This window comes from Chiloscyllium plagiosum, chromosome 6 (genome assembly GCF_004010195.1).
Source record: "Chiloscyllium plagiosum isolate BGI_BamShark_2017 chromosome 6, ASM401019v2, whole genome shotgun sequence".
Taxonomy (NCBI): domain Eukaryota; kingdom Metazoa; phylum Chordata; class Chondrichthyes; order Orectolobiformes; family Hemiscylliidae; genus Chiloscyllium; species Chiloscyllium plagiosum.
Genome location: NC_057715.1, coordinates 81,981,898 through 82,002,541, shown reverse-complemented (window position 1 = coordinate 82,002,541; position 20,644 = coordinate 81,981,898). Strand labels below are relative to the sequence as shown.

General features: G+C 38.0%; 1 protein-coding gene across 3 annotated transcripts in view; it reads right to left on the bottom strand.

Moving 5' to 3' along the window:
- cdk8 (cyclin-dependent kinase 8) overlaps positions 1–20,644 on the bottom strand; it is a 149,125-nt gene that overhangs the window by 44,072 nt on the left and 84,409 nt on the right. For 2 of the 3 annotated variants that reach the window (XM_043691988.1, XM_043691989.1), the window contains exon 4: positions 17,646–17,786. The exons of the other annotated variant lie outside the window; for it this stretch is intronic. In XM_043691988.1, coding sequence (XP_043547923.1) covers positions 17,646–17,786 — 141 coding nt within the window. The remainder of the gene's footprint in view (positions 1–17,645; positions 17,787–20,644) is intronic. 3 annotated transcript variants of the gene reach the window in all.

Here is a 20,644-nt window from a genome sequence, read left to right as displayed (position 1 = left end):
AACTGCACACAAACCAACAGCCACGCTCAGGCAATAACTCACCAGAACGAAGGACCCGATATCCAACATGAGCAAAACTAATGTAGTGTACAAAATCCCATGCAAGGACTGCACTAAACACTATATAGGACAGGCAACATGAATTCGACTGGGACAACACTACTATCATAGTGCAAGCCAGACAGAGAACAGCCAGGGAATTCCTAGAGGCATGGCATTCATCCACAAACTCCAACAACAAACACATCGACCAGGACCCAATATACCAACCACTACAGCGGACAGCTGAAACTGACAACCGGAAGCGGCAGGGACAGACCACTATAAACACCGGAGGAAACATCAAAGAAGCGCTTCGCAGGAGGCTCCCAAGCACTGATGATGTCGCCTAGCCAGGGGACGAAACGTTTGCAACAAAAACTTATTTAACACTCTTGGGTATCTTGCGTTTCACAGGACAGACCAACTGAAGTGAAGGCATAATGACACAAAGTTGGGTAATTGTGTCCCTGGGAGTCTTCAATTGCGGCTCCTGATTTCATAATGAACAAAATGAAGGAAAGCTCCTGCTGATACAACGCCTCAATTCACAAATTGGTACATTTTCTTATTGAAATCAACTTCCAGAAAGCAACAAGAAGAAATGCCTGCTCATTTGTTAAGAGAATCAACTCTTGAAAGCAATACACCCAGTATTGTCCACACATCTGTGTAGTGGTCATTGTAAAAACATTTCTTTTCCATAATAAGAACACCTCCTATTGTACAAGGTAACACAACTGCAATGTAAAGTGGCCATGATGTGGAGGTGTCTGTGTTATACTGTGGTTGACAAAATTAAAAATCACACCAAGCTTTTGGAGCTAGCTACATGATGAAGGACCAATGCTCTGAAAGCTTGTACTTCCAAACAAACCTGTTGGACTATAACCTGGTGTTGTTAAAAATCTCACAATGTAGAGTGGGATAGTGTTTGTGTGAGGTAGGCATATGATACATAAAGACAAACACTATGTTGAATATATATTGAACATATTGGCAGTAGAATTTGAAAAAGGGCAGACTTACTAAACATTTACTTGGTATCAGTCTTCATAATGAAGCTCAACCATAAAACAACAGAGATTAAGGAAAACAAAATGGGAAAAACTCTCTTGATTCAATACAAGTCAAAAACATGCTGATTCAGAAATTAAATGTTCTTAAAGATTGACAAGTCTCCAAGACCAGATGGTTTTCACTTCAAAAGTCTCAAACAGCAAAGGGTTGCAACTAAATAATAAAAAGGAGTGCACCCAAACAAGCATAAATACCTAAGCTTCTGTACTGTACATATAAAGCTTTGAAACCATATACAAAAAAAAACTGATAACTGTGCAAGCTTTAATCATCTATTAAATGTCAAAGAACATTAACAATAGAAGTTAAAAAAAAAACAAAGACACAGAAATAAGTCATGACTTCATAACACATAATGATACATAATACAATTCATAAGTACATAGTACAACACAGACACTACGGCACTGGAAGAGGCCGTTTGGCCCAACATATCTGCATCAAGATGCCATTGTAAACTAATCCCACCCACCTGCACATGTCTGTATCCTTCTATTTGCTTCCTATTCACACCTCTGGCATCATGTTCCAGTTATCTACCAACCTTCTGTGCGAACAAAAACTTGCCTCACATCTCATTTAAACCTTCCTCTCTCATCTTAAACTTACACCGACTAGTATTTGAGTTTTCCAACTTCAGACAAAAGACTCTCAAATATCTTTACCTCTCATCATTTTACACACTTATCAGGTTGTGTAGTCACATGTGTAATGTTGTTAATTTGAGTTAGAGTTTAGAGACATCAGAAATCAGATCAGAACTTGGCGTTTCTTGCCTGTAGCCCTCTATTACGCTTAGTCAGGGGTGGCGGTGGGAGCAGAAAGTCAGAGATTAAGACCAAATTTCTTGCAACTTGAAATTGAACTCAACTTAGAGACACAAGAAAGGTTTCATTTCTGCAGTGGCCACTGTCTATTATATTTCCCTGGTGAGATTTTTTTTTGGCAGGCTGGCTATTCACTGAAAGTGGTCAGGCAGTTTGAGGTTGCTGAGCCAAGAAACAGCACCATGCTCTTTTCTCCCTCTCTCTCTCTCTCTCTCTCTCTCTCTCTCACATACACACAGAGACTCAGTGGTTAGCACTGCTGCCTCAAAGCACCAGGGTCCCAAGTTCGATTTCAGCCTCAGGTGACTGTGTGGAGTTGGCACATTCTCCCAGTGCCTGCGTGGGTTTCTTCCAGGTGCTCCGGTTTCCTCCCATAGTCCAAAGATGTGCAGGTCAGGTGAATTGGCCATGCTAAATTGCCCGTAGTGTTAGATGCATCATTCAGAGGGGAATGGGTCTGGGTGGGTTACTCTTCGGAGAGTCAGTGTGGACTGGTTGGGCCGAATGGCTTGTTTCTACACTGTAGGGAAACCAATCTAATCTAATCTCTTTTGTCTCTCCTGTAAGGCCCTGTGTTTGATTTTACCTTTTGTGTCAAGGGGTGTTGATGAGGATTGTTGTAAGTACTGGGAACAGCATCATTAAGTTGGAATGTCAGTGGATTGTTATTCAGTATTCTGTTCTCTTTTGTTTGTGCTTAATTCGTTTATCTTGTAAATAGATTCAGTGTTTTTTTAAACTAAGTGGTTTGACCAGCTACATCTCTCCTGGAATATCTGCATTACACCTGCTTAAAACAACTAGCAAATTTAGGGTCTGGGCTATTTTCTTGAAAGGTTTAAAGGGGGTCTGGCGTGGTCCTTAACATTGATCAATACAATGAAGACTATTCAGCTTTTGCACATATTCCTGAACCATAGGATCCTCCCCAACTTCATCAGGAAATGGTTTCCTTCATTTTCCATTCGGCTTTAACAAGTTATACACCTCCTGTATAAAATTATTTCTTGTCCCACGAACATCGTTTCGCAGACTTGCCCCTTTCCTTCTTTCCTCCCCTATCCCTACATCCTGGTTCTTCACTTGTTATTCTTGTTATTAAAATTGTTATTCTTAAACAAATTTTAGGTTTCACAAAAAGGTTCTCAACCTGAAACATTTACTGTTTTCTCCATTCGTAGACGCTTTCCAACCTTCTTTCCATTTTCTGTTTTCATTTCACATTTCCAACATCCATAAGATTTAATTTTCATTTACAGAGGAATCTCAATTAACCGAGTACCAATTATCCGAATTTTAGATTATCCGAAGATGATCTCAAGGTCCCAATAGAAACATTGCATCAAAGGCGTGTTTCCAACACTGATCACATCGTTTGTTTACAATGACTGAAAATGAACTCGGCTTACTGAAATGCTAAGAACAGTCCTGGACATTGATAGGAGCCTCTCTCTCTCTCCCCCCACATTTTCCCTGGAGTTCTACACAGGGGTGTACCCTAAACCCCCCCCCCCCCCCCTTCCCCAGATAATCTCTCTAATATTGTCCTGTAAGGACAAAGGTAGAACTTGTCAAAAATTTGCAATAAAAGGTTGTGTGTGTGTGTCTGCTCAGAAACAAACCCTGAGACAGAGAGAGGGAGCAAGGCAGGCAGAGAGGGGAAAAGGAAACTTCAGATAATTGAGTCCCAGAGGAAAGCCATTAAATCAATTAACCGAATAATCAATTACCTAAATGAAATACTGCCCGCCCATCTCGTTCCGGTAATCGAGGTTCCTCTGTAATTATTCAGTGAATGCATGATATGTAATGCAATATCAAGGGAAACTCTGGTAGTTCAGATTATTTTCAATATTTACTTGAAACATACATTTCCAAAACATGATACAAAAATATTAAAGTCTTTCACCACCTAATTAAAATACTTGCATTAATTCTGTTTTCATATCTGTAGGAAAAATATAATCTGCAGTTTTCAGTTCTCAGCATGATGCTAATTTAATTCAAATCTATCTACTCCATTCTTTATATCTTGCAGTTTCATTAATTTGCGAAGTTTATAAATAAAGCATTAGAGCATAATCAAACTGTAGTATCAGCTCAACAACAAGCACTCTCTCTCAATGTCCTAAGGATACAAATTGAATCCATTCGATTTTTCTCGAAATCGATTGTCAATGCCTTTCATTGACCTAAACACGACAAAGGTCAAACTTTATATAGCTGCACCGTATGTCAAGATCAATAGTTGTCAAGAAATTACATCAACCATTAGTGAAATATTTAGAAGTTAATTATAAAGTTAAGATTATTAGATGCTGCTTCTGATAGCCAATCAGTACTGCTGTTACTTTTGTTGAAACTGTATTTATACTTTATTTATTTTAGAGTAATATAAAGGATCTCAATTTTGTTTTAAGAGTCAAGTCCTGAAGCATATGTAGAATGATACTGAATTTACTTACAGGTTTTTGTTTAAGCTTAGTGATTGAGAAGGAACAGACTCAATTAGAGGATTGCTGTAAGTAAATGTTGTGGGTTTTCAACACGGAGGATAACAAAGTAAAAGTAGTAGCAAAAGCAAGTGTCAAAAACAATAAAATAAAACAAAGAACTGGGTTGCAGAAGATCAAAAACAGAAATTGCTGAAGAAACTCCACAAGTCTGGCAGCATCTGTGGTTAGAAAGCAGAATTAATGTTTCAAGTCCACTAACCCTTCAGAGTTCTGAAAAAAAAAAGATCATTGGACACAGATGCTGCCAGGCCTGCTGAGTTTCTCCAGAAATTTCTGTTTATCTCAAAAATCTTCTAAAATGGGTTTTTGTGGTTAGCAAATGTCAAATAAATCTACTTCGAGTCATAGAGCTGTACAGCATGAAAACAGATTTTTAGATTAGATTAGATTACAGTGTGGAAGAAGGCCCTTCGGCCCAACAAGTCCACACCGACCCGCCGAAGCGCAACCCACCCATACCCCTACATTTACCCCTTACCTAACACTACGGGCAATTTAGCATGGCCGATTCACCTGACCTGCACATCTTTGGACTGTGGGAGGAAACCGGAGCACCCGGAGGAAACCCACGCAGACACGGGGAGAACGTGCAAACTCCACACAGTCAGTCGCCTGAGTCGGGAATTGAACCCGGGTCTCAGGCGCTGTGAGGCAGCAGTGCTAACCACTGTGCCACCATGCCGCCCACTGTGCCACCATGCCGCCCACCGTGCCACCATGCCGCCCACCGTGCCACCATGCCGCCCACCGTGCCACCATGCCGCCCACAATCTTTTGGTTCAACTTGTCCATGTTGACCAGTAATCCTGAATTAATCTAATTCCAGTTGCCAGCATTTGGCCCATATCCCTGTAAATCATTCTTATTCATATACCCATCCAGATGCCTTTTCCCATGTGGTATCCACTCCCTCTTTCTCCTTTTTTAAATTGACGATGTTTTGATCTTTTCCCCCAAAAGTTCCAAAACAAGGCATCAGCTTATAAAACAGTAATTACTATCCCTAGAATAAGGAAATCAGCTCCAACACTGAAAAGTCTCAAAAGGAGGGAGCTCTTACAGCCACAACTTTTTCCCCGTCCTCCATTTTGAATTACTCAGAATCCTCTTATTAAATTCAATAATACAATGCGGATACCACTGAGAAGGCCATCATTGTTTCACTCAATTTGCTCTTTGATTCATTTTCTTGAAAGTAAACTAAGTGACTTGCTTGGCAATTTTTAGATAGCGGTTAAGTGTTTGCAAGGATGTACAGTAAGTTGGATATTCAATCTGAACCATTATTTTCCGATTATCACAGCTCTAAAAAGAGCAAAATGAACAATATAAAAATTATGACTTAAAACAATAGCAATTTAGAATATTCAATCATAAAAGTAATTGAACAAATAAATGATCAGAAACGGATTTTTAAAAATAACTCAGCATAGAGTCAGAGAGATATACAGCATGGAAACAGACCCTTCAGTCCAACTCATCCATGCCAACCAGATAGCCTAAATAAATCTATTCCCATTTGGCCCATATTCCTTCTAAACCTTTCCTATTCGCATTCCCATCCGGATACCCTTTAAATGGTGTAATTGTACCAGCCTCCACCACTTCCTCTGGCAGCTCATTTCATACAAGCACCACCCTCTGTATGAAAAAGTTGTCCCTTAGACCTCTTTTAAATATTTGCACTTTCATCTTAAACTTACGTCTTCTAGTTTTGGACTCACCCACCCCTGGGAAAAGGCTTTGTCTATTTACCCTATCCAAGCCCCTCTTGATTTCATAAACCTCTATAGGGTCACCCCTCAGCCTCCGATGCTGCAGGGAGAATAGCCCCAGTCTATTCAGCCTCTCCCCAAAGCTCAAGCCCTCCAAACCTGGCATTATCCTTCTTTCTTAATCTTTGCTGATCTCTTTCAAGTTTCACAACATCCTTCCTACAGCAGGGCGACTAGAATTGCACATAGTATTCCAATAGCAGCCTAACCAATGTCCTGCACAGCCACAAGATGACCTCCTAATTCCTAAACTCAATGTACTGTCCAATAAAAGCAAGCATACTAAGTATCCTAACCACCTGCAACTCCACTTTCAAGGAACTATGAAGCTGCACTCCAAAGTTTCTTTGTTCAGCAACAGTCTCCAGCAAATCCCAATTTCATCACTTTCTTTTTCAGTCAAGACAGCAGATGCAGTCATCATTGCTTGATTGACTAACAAAGCTTCTGTAAGTTTGGTCAAGTCCTGCTGGCTTTTCTACCTAAACCAACAAATGAATATTCAACTATAACACGGTGCTCCATCCAGCAAAAAGAAATAAAATAGAAATTAAATCCCAGAAGTTAAGAGCTTGAAACAATTTTTTTCAGCTCAAAATACCATTTGGGATGGAAAAGGTACTAGTCAATGTATTTACATATCACATACTACACGAAGTATTGAATGCTTTTGGGAACAGCGAACAATCTCAGTTTTGTGATGTCTTACAACAATTATAGAAGTCTTCCGTTTTGGAAATATGTAAATGTAGATTGCCAGCATTGAGAAATTATAGATTTTCGAAAACAAAGTCCCATCTCCCAATGAGTTGCATCTTAACTGCAGAGAGGGAAATGGTGTTACTTAAAAAGACTGCTATAAAGAATTGTATAGATAATTACTGTAAGTTGCTGATGAGCAGATATGGTTCAGATCCAAATTATTAGTTCGCTTAACTAAGAACAATGTGTGGACAAGAGAAAGCAAAAGGACTTTAATCCCATATGCCAGCCCTAACAACTTGCATTTATATGGTGCCTTAAGACATTAGTGACCCAAGGTGTTTCAGAGGACCATTATTGATTTGACATCATGTTACAAATGGAAATATTTATGCAGTACCTTAAAAAAGAGAAAGACTGAAAGGTTAAGGTACTAAATTAGAGAGTTTAGGGACTATACAGTTAAACGCACAGCCACAATTGGTACAGCAATGACAAATGGAGATGCACAAGAGGCCAACCAACACTGGATGCAATTGTGGTGCCAGAGAGTTAGAGGACTGCTATTGTTGTACATTTAAAAATGAATTGAGTAATATACTATATAACTGCCAGTTCATCAATCTAACTTTGATAACATTTAACTTATTAGAATCAATTCTAAGAGACAGGAAAAGTTCTCACTAACAAAGGCATGGAATAATTCAAGACACTCAGTATGGATTTGTTCAGGAAAGAGTGTGTCTGGCTTGCTTATGAAATTTTTTGATGAGCTAATAAGGAAGATTGATGAGAGCAGTGAAGTTGGCATTGTCCACTTGGATTTTAGTAAGGCTTCTGATGATGTCCAAAGTGGCAGACTGCTTAAATTAAAATAAAAGCTGATGGGATCCAGGGGAATGTAACAAGCTAAATACAAAATTTGAGTGCAGGAAATTTTTGTGCTGTAAACTTTGAATTTTTAAAACTTATTTTAGAAGTGTGAATGTGCAGGGCTGCGGGAAGAGGACACGGAATGCATATGAATTGCTTCTCAAGGAGACCAACACAAACAGGAGAAGGTTACAAAGTGATAGGCCAGATTTAAAAGTTTTGAAAACATGTGACCAACAGTAAGGTAATTAACACAGGAACAGGGACAGGGCTAGACTGTGACAGGACTCGATCTATTCCTCACATAACATTCACACATGTACTTTGAGGCAAGACTGGTTTTGCTGGCGTTGGTTTCCCTGGAACAGACGTCAATGTAGACCTTTACTGATATACCTAGTCCTATCAATTGGGCATCAAAGCCAAATTCAGTGACAATCCAAGCAAAAACATTAATTCACAAACTGGGGCAACTTTTCTCCACCTTTGGTGGCTGTGCCTTTAGCTGGCTCAGTCTTAAACTTCAGTATTCACTGCATGAACCTCAATCAAGCTCTGCTGCTACACGTGTTGTATGGATCAGTGCTAAATTTTGTTCAAGTGCATTAGGATGTTTATGATATTAAAAACACACTATAAATACAAAGTGCAGCTGTTCCTATTGGTTATGACTTCATAATACAACATTGTACATTTTCCCCGTCTCTAAATTACAGCAATAAACCAATGTGCTCTTTCTAAACTTAAAGGTTTAGTCTTGTTGATTTTGTGCAACTTCTCCCCTCAAACATTCTCCTGTTTATCACCATGCAATTTGGAAACATATCCACGAAAAAATCTCACAACTAAGACTGCTATTATTCCAAACAGCTGATGTGCCTGGCCTAATTCAACTTAACATTTACTATGGCATTGGCATTTCAAATGAAAGTAATTGTTTTAGTTTGCACAAATGTTTCAATTTCCAAACATCAAGTTTGGAGATCTATTTCTTTTGATTTGCTCAAGAGAACTTGGACACAGAGGAAGTTATTTATTCAATCGTACTATTTTTCTCTCATCCTGAAGATGCTGACTCCTTGTTAGTTATCCTCAAATATCAAACAGTCATTCGACAGTCTGTCAGCACACTACTGGGCTGTGTTGAAGAAAGGAAGGCATTGCTGACCCAAAGTGGCACTCACACAAGGTCCACTTATCACCATTTCCAGCTGAATCCATGCAGAGTGTATAGTGGGAAGCTCACTGTGGCCAATATTAACTTGTAAATTTCAGAAAAGCTTTACAAAGATGTTGCCAAGGTTGGAGGGTTTGAGCTATAGGGAAAGGCTGATTAGGCTGGGGCTGTTCTCCCTGGAACGTCGGAGGCTGAGGGGTAACTTTATAGAGGGTTAAAAAATCATGGAGGGGCATGGATCGGGTAAACAGACATTTTTCCTGGGTTGGGGGGAGTCCAGAACTAGAGAGCATAGGTTTAGGATGATGGGAAAAAATTTAAAAGGGACATAAGGGACCACATTTTTACACAAAGGGTGGTGTGTGTATGGAATGAGCTGCCAGACGAAGTGCCAGGAGACTGGTACAATTACAACATTTAAAAAGCATCTGGATGGGTATATGAATAGGAAGGGTTTAGAGAAACATGAGCCAAGTGCTGGCAAATGGGACTAGATTATTTTAGAATATCTAGTCGGCATCAACGAGTTGGACTGAAGGGTCTGTTTCCATGTTGTACATCTGCGTGACTCTATAAATCAGCTGCTCCAAAACAAATTACATTGCCAAAATAAGGAAATACTTAGATTATGTAAATAAAGAGCCTGTAAATACTTAGCTGATAATGAATATACAGCTTGGATTTGAAAAAGTATAGAACTTGCATGACCAGTCTGATTAAATTTTTCAAAAGAGGTGACAGAGGTGTGGACAGGTACATCCATGTTCTTCCAGAGACAACTGACAAAGAACCTCATTAGAGACTGTTAAAGTTCAAGCTCATAGAACCAAAAGCAAATAATTGACCTGTTAAGCGGCAGGGGACAGAGTAGCAATAACCGACAGGTACTTAAAGGACCTAACAGGCTATGTCAATGAAGAATCAGTGTTGAAGCTTTAACTACTCATTTTACTTTTTAGCTGAAATAACAGGATACAGAGCCATATTCAAATGTGTCAATGGATATCACTGTACGCAGTGTAGCTGCAAACATAAAATTACAAGGGATATCAATAGACTGAGTGCTAAACTAAAACAATTAAGAATTGAATGTAGGCAAATGGGAGGTCACCCACTTTGGACCAAAAAGGATATGTCAAAGTACTTTCAAAACTGTAAAAAGCTAGAAGGGACGGACAGACAGACAAAGATATTTTGGAGTCCATATAGACAGATCAACAAAACATCGTAGGCAGATGCAAAAGAAAAATCAGAAATGCTGAGAGTATTGGCCTTTACACATTGGAATGCAAAAGGTTAGCTGTTATGCTAGTGCCACAGAAAGGCTTGGTTAGACCACCCCTGGAAGTAATGGTCACGAGTTTGGGTCATTACATTATGGAAGAACTTATGGGTCTTGAAAGAAATGCTTCACAAGTTTCCTGAAATGATGCTCGGCTCCACAGAATAAATTATATGGAGACATTATACAATTTAGTTGCATTATCTAGAATTTGGAAAATTAGGAGTAAATTGATTCAAATTTTGAACACATTTGAGGGAAATCGATAGGTACATAACGTTTCTCTGAATGTGCAGTCCATAAGGGAGCATACACTTAAAAGTAGGCAGCAGTTTTATTTTAAAATAGCAAAATTGTAAAATATTTCAATGAACAAAGGATGGCAGAAGTAAACTTTGGAACTCTCTTCCACAAATGTCGTTGATCGTAGGTGAATTGTTCATTTTACGCTGAAGAATTATAGATTTTTGTTTACTAAAGTTATTACATGATATTGGGAAAAAAGGCAAGGACATGAAGTTAAATCAATCATCATCTCAATTTGCTGTGGAACAAGCTCAAAATAAGTGATCTACTCCATTCCAATGATCCTTTATCAGCTAACACAACAAAAAGTGCAGTATCAGATTTCCAAAGCACCAGTTCATATTTATGCAAATTAGTTGGTTTGATGTCTCAACATTTGTATACGATGTTCCACGGGCACAGCTTAGTGAAAAAGAAAACATGACGTAAAGAATATCAAATGTAATGCACAGCTTTTTAAACCGATTTCTAAATAGTGACCCAATGTTATACCACCATCAAGTTATGTTGCTATCACTTCTGGGTATGGCGAATGTTTATGGTTTAAAGTTTTAATTTTGATTTAATTTATTCTTGCTAATTTAGAGCAGGTGGTCACCAAGCTCAGACCTATTAAGGTAAGTATGAAGGATAAGCATACAGAATAACCTCAATCTGTATGTCATCATCTGAAAGAATGCATAAAAATGATACAAGTGCAAATTTCAAATTTGTTGCACTATATTTAGATAGTTGGTATAACATGGGAACACCATACTATAACTTAAGACAGAAAAAGAGAAGATAGAATTTACCACTGCACACATATGGATGTTCTTTCATATGTCCAAGAGCCAGAACTCAGAAGCACCAGACTCAGATTAGTTATGTAGGCTTTTCATTTAAATCCTCATAGTCAGCCTGTAATGGTGAGTTATATAGTTTACTTTTCACGCTTATATTGATTATATTTTTACATACTGTTTTAAAAAGATCAAAGATGGAATTTCGGCCAAATAAAAATTCACTAAAAATGTAAAGTACGTAATGTTCTATGATAATATTTATAAAATTCCAACCCATTGAGTAAATTGTATCCTAGTAATTTCATCAACTTATTGTATCCAGAATAAACAGTTGCTTTATGTTCAATGCTGTGTGGAGTAATATGCTGAATAACTCACAAGGTAAATCAAATACTTGAAAACTTGTAAGCAGTTCAGTTTTCCAGCAACTTTAGTTACTATTAACTTTAATATGGATCCATGTTCTTCAAGGCTGCTATTATAGGTAATTAAATAATCTAAAATTGCAGATCATATTTTTCTCAAATTCAATAGAATTAAGTTGTATTTATTATAAATTTAATTTCTCCTCTCAGCAGCATGATACCATACAATTGCTGTAATTATATATTGCACATAAATATTCTAATATCTGTAATATTTTGTAACTCAGTTACAGAATAAGACATCAAATCCCTAAACTAACTGATTCATAAGACTTTGTACTGCATTAAATTATTTTGTTCAATGAATAGATCATGACATTAATCTTCTCTATTTCATACCAATGGTAGATACCTCATGAATATTTGAGAAAGGATGTTACATAATTCGATTGTAAAATCTAGCAATATTCCATGCTAGATTTGTCTCTTGATAAAAAAAAAGTCCAAGTTGCCATTTTAAATGAATAATGTAATATAATAAAAAAAAGGTGGTATCTTGACATTTCCATTTAAGTTTTTCACTTTGTTCAATGAAACTATGGAAGATACTTGGAAAAAAATGGACTGATTTAGTGGCCAAATAAGTGAGATTTCATTTTTCATGCATGACATTCTAAAGAAGAAATTTACAATCATATAGCAGCTCCCAGGATTGTTGCGCATTATCAAAATGCTTCAAGCTAATTAAATATTTTTAAAAGGGTCACTGTTATAATCAGGAAACATCTAATTAAATGCAGTTGCACACAGTAAAATCTTAATATCAATTAGGTGTATGACCAGGTAATTATGTTGCTAAACAATGGCCAGACCACTGGGAAATCTCTTTGGTCTTCTTTAAATAATGTCTTGGCATTTTTTTTAGAACTTGTTGGAACTTCAACTTTAAGTTAAAATCTCATAAATGTGTCCATTAGGATAGGAAAAACAAAAATGGAGGACTTTTATTTTAAAATTACTCCTGTACTGCTCTGTACTAGGAGTTAAAATTAAGTAATTTCAAGACCAAGTGGATTTCCAGAGCAACAAATTATTCCTGAGTGAATACGAGAATTTAGCAAACAGTAAACAACCCAAGAGAATGAGAGATTTCCTGCAACTCGGGCTGAGAAGCTGATATACTCCCATACTGAGGTGATACATCACCACAAATTGGCTTTCAACACTCAACTACTCTACAACTTCCAAAGGAATATTGAATCACATTAATGAAACAAGGCCTCGTTTTTTAGCCCAACTGCCAGTGCTGGAGTGGACAATTTCTCTCAGACATCAGACATCTCCAAATGGTCTCTTATTTTCCCTTGGTGTACCCTGGCATATGCATTAACACTCTGAAAATAGGAAAATGAACGTATCAGAATTAAAAATTAGTTGCAAGCTTTGAACCAATCCAAAGTAATACAAGGGACCATGTACATTATTTGTGTCTCTCTCTGTATTGAGAAGCAAGAGAAATTACTTTTTAAGAAAAACTTTAGGTTAAACAACATTTAAAAAACATAAAGGTCTTCAATTGCTATGCTCGAGTAAATTCAGTGTGCATGACATCTGCAGTATGAACATCATATTTGTCTTATTCAGCCCAATATTACCTGCTGGCGCTTAAGAAAGAACATTAGATTTTTTTCTTTCCTTTGAGAGGAAAAGAAAATAAAGCAATGTTATTGATAGCTGCAAATATACAGCTCCATCTCAGCACCTCCCTTTTCAGCCATGCCAAAAGACAGCTTCACTAAAGAAATGAATAGACAATACAGCTGGAGAGATGGTAAAATATTAGTACAAACATAAGGACAGCTGATATGGATGTAATAAACTTAAGAGTTCACCAAGCAAATGAGTATACTGGCAAAGAAAACGTTGCCGATGTTACAACTGTGTTCAAAAAAAGAAATGGTTAATATAAATCGGGTGACTGGAATTGAGATGCGTCAGCATTGATAAAAAGTTTAAAGGGCAGAAGTGGTGAAAAACAAAGATGCTACCCAGGGGACAGTATTATGACCATAACCCTGCTCTCATTTTAGCTATAGTGAGCAGTTTTAATGAGGTTAGTTGGGAAAACTACTTCTAATGGTTAAGATTTGATAACTAGTGCACCAACATTCATGATCATGAATACATCTTAAATAACAGCTTAAAAATAAAGACAAATACTGCACTTTTAAAGGAAAGAAACATCCTACAAGGAACAGGGTGATGGAGAACAGAATTATTGAGCATAGCAGACAGAAACAAAATTGAAAAGACATGGGCAAACAGCAAGGTAAAAAGGACCAAGATCTCCATCATTGACGCAACAGGCAACTCCATTTGTTTATAAATTTCAATGATCCAGATTTTGCATAAGATTTGTCAGTCTTTGCCATTATTACACCTCTAAAGCTGTCAGTAATTTCAAGAATTGACTCACGCACAGTAAAGTGAGGAAATTCAGATGGGATTCTATACTTCACAACAAAATATGCAGTTGAAGTCTTCTAATCTATAGTAAGAAAAGGTTCTGCATGGATAACTAAAATTTAGTGTTCACTTTGTTGGTGCTAAGAAAAATGTTGCATATGGAATTAGTATTATTATTTATTGGTAGTCTTTATGACATTTATTTTTAAAGAGGATACGGTTTGGCAAACATGCAAGATTTAACTTCAGTAATGTAAGAAGCAACACACAACAAAAGTTGGACTACAGTAAGCTCCACTGATAAGCTTTGAATGTTCAGGTTCTATACAATGAGACTATTATACATGAATTTCATCTGTCTATCTCGTGCCACCGAAACATGTTTAGAAGGCTCTCAAGTTGCATGCATTTCTAAACTGTAATTATGCAAGTAGTATTAACATCAACGATAACCTAAATTGTAAACTAATCAGAGAGGCCAACCAACAATATGCCTATCAAAATAACAAAACAGATCTTCAAGTAGTCAAATTTAAAACCAGCTTTTGAATTAGTACAAAAAGTGAACAAGAACTCAAAGCAGCCATAAATCATTAAATGTACCATGCAAAATGCCATGTCCCATTAAATTCAGAGGGTAAACGAGCAGGTTAATCGATGGAGGATGCATATTTTTGTCAGTCAGTTATTATTTTTACTTGGATAACTTTATGATGGACAGAAAACACAGAACATTTCTCCAGTTTTAGGACTCATAACCAGCATCTAGATTTCATTTTACCTTCCCCCAAAAAATCTACTTTAAACAGAAACTCTCAGCACAAATGTGATCCTTTCTATGTTTGATAACAATGAACCTTGCAGCATGACCAAAATTGCAAATTAATTCTGAAGTGCAAGTAATTTTTTTAATCTATGGACTAAGTTGAAATGCCTGAAATGCATTGCATGTCAGATACATGCAGCCAGGAAAGAGAAATTTGTCATCAGTCCAGGTTACATTTGGATACAGGCTACAAAGTTGAAAGGACAACATACCAATCCATTGACTCACATAGTTCTTGAACAGACTTATCAAAAGAAGGAGAACTGAAGAAACATTCCACAAATGCAGTAAAACACATGAAAGTGACAGCCAAGAAACAGTTTGTTCAGCCCAACAAGATCACGTTGAATATTTATCTTCCTGTGACCCACTCCCCCCCCCCAATTTCTTCCGTTCTAATTCAATGATGAAGTAGTTATCTATTCATCAATTCACAAGTTTCAATACATGTGGTAAAGGCTTACATAAACTCTGGACAATGCCATTAATGATTTTATAAAGTACTCAAGGTGGTGAATCAAACGTCCAGAAAAAGGGAAGAAAACCAATTGGATATCCAGCAATTCGTAAAATGTACCTTGAATCAGAGACTCAAAAGGGTCCATACATTCAACAGTCACCATTCAAGATTGCCAATATAGCAAGAGACTAATGTTCTTCAGCCATGCAACACTAATCTTGAACTTGGGCAAAACACTAGTAAGTTGCACATGTTACTTAATCCATTAGTAGATTGTGTCAATTGTTACTTTGTTGATATAGGCTTAAGACAAATTGGAATGAAGGGTGTGCGCAACCTTTGTCAATGTAAAGATTTTTACATTGTAGTTATGTTGAAATAATATATAAACACTGCCACATGAAACTACTGAAATGAACTCAATTGAAGCATATTATGCATGGCATGGTTTTTCAATTAATCCATACATTGAAACATGCAAGATAGGATGGAGATTCAAAAGAGTTAGACGAAAGTGAGGACTGCAGATGCTGGAGATCAAAATCAAGATTAGAGAGGTGCTGAAAAAGCACAGCAGGTCAGGCAGCATCAGAGGAACAGGAAAATCAACGTTTCGGGCAAAAGCCCCATCAGGAATGAGACCAGGAGCCTCCAGGGTGAAGAGATAAATGGGAGGAGGGTGGGGCTGGGGAGAAGGTAGCTAAGAGTGCAATAGGTGGATGGAGGTGTGGGTGAAGGTGATAGGTCAGAGAGGTGGGAAGGAAGATTGGCAGGGAGGACAGGTCATGAGGATGGTGAAGAGCTGGCAGGTTGGAACTGGGCTAAGGTGGGGGAGGGGAAAATGTTACCTCATTTCCCCTCTCCCCCACCTTACCCCAGTTCCAACCTGCCAGCTCTGCACCATCCTCATTACCTGTCCTCCCTGCCAAGCTTCCTTCCCACCTCTCTGACCTATCACCTTCACCCCCACCTCCATCCACCCATTGCACTCTTAGCTACCTCCTCCCCAGCCCCACCCTCCTCCCATTTATCTCTCCACCCCGGAGGCTCTTAGCCTCATTCCTGATGAAGGGCTTTTGCCTGAAATGTTGATTTTCCTGCTCCTCTGATGCTGCCTGATATGCTGTGCTTTTCCAGCACCATTCTATTCAAAAGAGTTAACCAAGTAGATTAAATTAATCACAGTATAAATACTAGAAGTTGCACATGATCAAAGGCAAGTCCAGGCATGAAGGAAAATTACTGAATAGGGAGGACCATATAATGTTATGTAGCAAGATGAAGACAACAGGGAAGAGCAAAGAATGTGTATGGAGCTCATTAGCATTAAATAGGCTGGGATGTTTGGTTTTCAGCACATTGTACAGGAGTTAAAAGGTGCAGAATTAACACCAAAAGTTTACATGACCTGAAGAGCGTATGCTATATATTTATTGAAAATTATTTCTCTCTTAACCACTCTGTCTATGACAGAGAGGGTCATATATACTTTGGAACAAACTAATTTTCTTCAAGAGCTGGAATTTATATTAAAGAGCAAAATTAATCCGATAAAACATCCCAGAAAATCAGCTACCAACTCAGTAACTCAAACCAGATTGAGCTGATTTAAAGGTTGACTCTCTTTGAAATTAACACCTGTAAATCTTTTCACGGATCTGCATGGGAGCTCCCTACAAATAGACAACCTAAGGTGGTAGTTCTCAAATGCTTGAAAAAAAAAGCAGTTTGTTTTTTTTAAAAGTCAAAATGTTTAATGTGAAGACAGGATTAAGGGTAACCTGCCTTGAACTTACAGGTTTCTTCTTTCCTGAAAAGGGTTGGCAGAATTAATTACACTTCAAGGCACTATTTCCCCAATTTGGGTATGTTTTTGCATTTAGTAACAGAAGGAAATATGCTCAAAAGGAAATGGTTTAAATGGAATAAGTGTGGCAATATAATTCACTCATTTGTTTAATGCTATGAAGAAATCTATGCCAAGTCGCCAAACGAAACATATTGCACTTCTGTTATTCAGCATTTACTCCAGTTAAACCCCTCACTGCACATTTCAAGAAAGATGTCAGTCTGTCCCTAAAGTAACTAGTGATAAAATTATTCCCACCTAGCCACTGTCAATTCACGTGTAGATATCTATTTCAATACTTTTGATTAATCACTTACCAGATCCCTATGTAACACCCAGTTAGCATGCAGGTAGTGAATGCCATCTAGAATCTGATATAATAGGGACTTCACCATCCCTCGAGGTAATTGAACTGGTTTCTTGTTTGCTTTAGAAGCTCTGTGAAATTTGATTATGTGCTGAGAAAAGAAAAAGAAAATATTTATTAAAGAAATGAAAAAGGAGAATCAAAGCCTTGGACTATTTTAGTCCTGAAGTGCATTCCAGAGAATAATTCCTTGGTGATCCACTAGGATGTTTAAAAATCCCTTACTTCAAAATACTTAGGTGTGATTTTTCCTCAAAATCTACAAAGATTTCCATCTGTATTTATCTAAAATGAAACTCCCATCCAAAAATGTTTCTTGCATCAAACATCCAAAATACAACAAAAATTCAGCTGAAGGAATGCAATACGTTTATGCATTAGAAGCTCAACCAAGATTCAACTGACTTACAACGAACATTCAAATCAGTTAAAATGCTATTCATCTAAATTCCTTCTGTAGGTAATCAATGCATAAGGACTCCTCAAGAAGTGGTCAAATAGCAATACTTCATTTGGAATTGTATGTTAAAAAGCAAAAAAAAAAGTAAATGAAGTCATGCTGAAAATAAAATTTTATGAATAGCTACTTATTTGGAATATTACGGCACGGTGGCACAGTGGTTGGCACTGCTGCCTCACAGCGCCAGGGTCCCAGGTTCGATTCCAGCCTCAGGCAACTGTCTGTTTGGAGTTTGCACATTCTCCCTATGTGTGTGGGTTTCCTCCGGGTGCTCCAGTTTCCTCCCACAGTCCAAAGATGTGCAGGTCAGGTGAATTGGCCATTGTGTTAGGTGCATTACTCAGAGAGAAATGGGTCTGGGTGGGTTACTCTTCGGAGGGTCGGTGTGGACCAGTTGGGCCGAAGGGCCTGTTTCCACACTGTCGGAAATCTAATCTAATTAGATGATTGGCACTACACACAAACAGATTTTACCAAATACGAAAGTTCATTATTAATCTAACAGAACTGTTTGTCAACTCTCATCTGACAAATGAATAAAATGCCACACAGAAATGTATCTGTGCTTGTAAAAACCTGCGTTTAGAGATGAAAAACAAGACAACATAACTGGCATCACTTGTTAATGGATTCCACAGACTAGTTACAACCAAGAATGGTTCACAAGATGAATTTTGAAATAATGACAGAAATAGATACATGTCAAGATAGCAAGGTGAAAAAAACATTAGAAATAAAGATTAAAAAGCCAAATTTATTTGATATATTTTCAAGAAATAACTTTCACATTCAATTAAAAATAAAGCAGACTGCTAAGTACTGCAATGAAAACTCTACTGCTGGCAGAATTAAGCTTATTTAGCACAGCAGAGCTACTATTGAAATTTGATAAACATGCTCTTGCAATCTGCATAATGAAAAAATTTGGCAGACTGAATGTGAAGGGTTGAAGAGCCTTTCCTCATTCCAAGAATCTCAGTCATATGTCAGCTGAAAAGGGACTGCAAAGTCTACACACAATTTATTTGACATAAGAAATGCAGTTTGCTTTCTGTAGCATAGCTTTCAGTGCAAATTTCTTTTTAAGTGATTAAAACAGACTGTAAAAACAAAATAAAGTTGACCTCTGGTGAAATTTTGTAGACCATCATGTCTGTGGTCTTAGCCCAGTTACTAACATCCATTTTCATGGACATTAGTCTTCATTCACTACTTGATTAACAAAATTAATTGTAACAAAGCGATTCATATGCAAAATGTTCATAATGTCTAAAGTAGCTGATATTTTGCTCAACTAAACTCACATTGCTAACTGACACAGCAGTGAACCTGCACAGTTACTGCCTTTGCTGTTGAATTCATGTATTGCTGGATATCGAAGTGCATATGGGAAAATTAACAAACAGTCAAATTCACAACTGATCTTGGAGGAAGCTGCTTGGGAGAGGTCACAGCATAGAAACAGGTAAGTGAATATTTTTAAGTGTGGCCTTACAGTAAGTCTGCAGTAATTAGTAGAGTGGGATCTTTCTTGATTATGTTTTACTGAGATATGTCTTTTGATTCAACATAAAAATATATGCCATGAGTATTAAGCTAGCCTGGAGCAATGTTTTGTAGAGGACTAAGACAGTCAAATGGATCAGTTGGAGAGACAGTTAGAGGCAATGAGAAATTTACAAGAGCAAGGGGATGTGATGGATGGCAGTTATAGGAAGGGAGAAAAGTTGCAGATACAGTCACATAGATGGGTTAACTCCATGAAAGATAAGAGAGGTAAGGCAGGTAGTGCAGGAGTCTTCTCTGGCTATCCCCATTTCAAACAAGTATGTTGTTTTGGAAAATGTAGGGGGTGATGGATTCTCAGGGAATGTAGCAAGAACAACCAAGTTTCCAGTATCAAGACTGGCTCTATTGCAATGAGGGGTATGTCGGGTTCCAAGGTATTGATTGTGTTTGGGACTCTCTCGTCCGAGACACAGACTGACATTTCTGTGGCCAGCAGCAACAAATCAGAATGGTGTGTTGCTTCCCTGGTGCCAGGATCAAGGATGCCTCAGATAGGGTGCAGAATGTTCTCAAGGGGGAGAGGGACCAGCAGGAGGTCATTGTACACACTGGAACTAACAACATAGGAAGGGAAATGGATGAAATTCTGAAGGGAGAATACAGAATTAGGTAGGAATTTAAAAGGAGGTCCTCAAGAGTAGCAATATCTGGATTACTTCTGGTGCTGCGAGCGAGTGAGGGCAGGAATAGGAGGACAGAGCAGATGAGAGGGGCTGATGTATGGGAGAAGGATTCACATTTTTGGATCATTGGAATCTCTTTAGGGGTAGAACTGACCTGCATAAAGATGGATCGCACTGAATTGGAAGGACACAAATATACTGGCAGGGAGATTTGCTAGAGCTTCACAGGAGGACTTAAACGATCAAGGTTGGGGGGGGGGGGGGGGGGGGGGGGGGGGGGGGGGGGGGGGGGGGAGG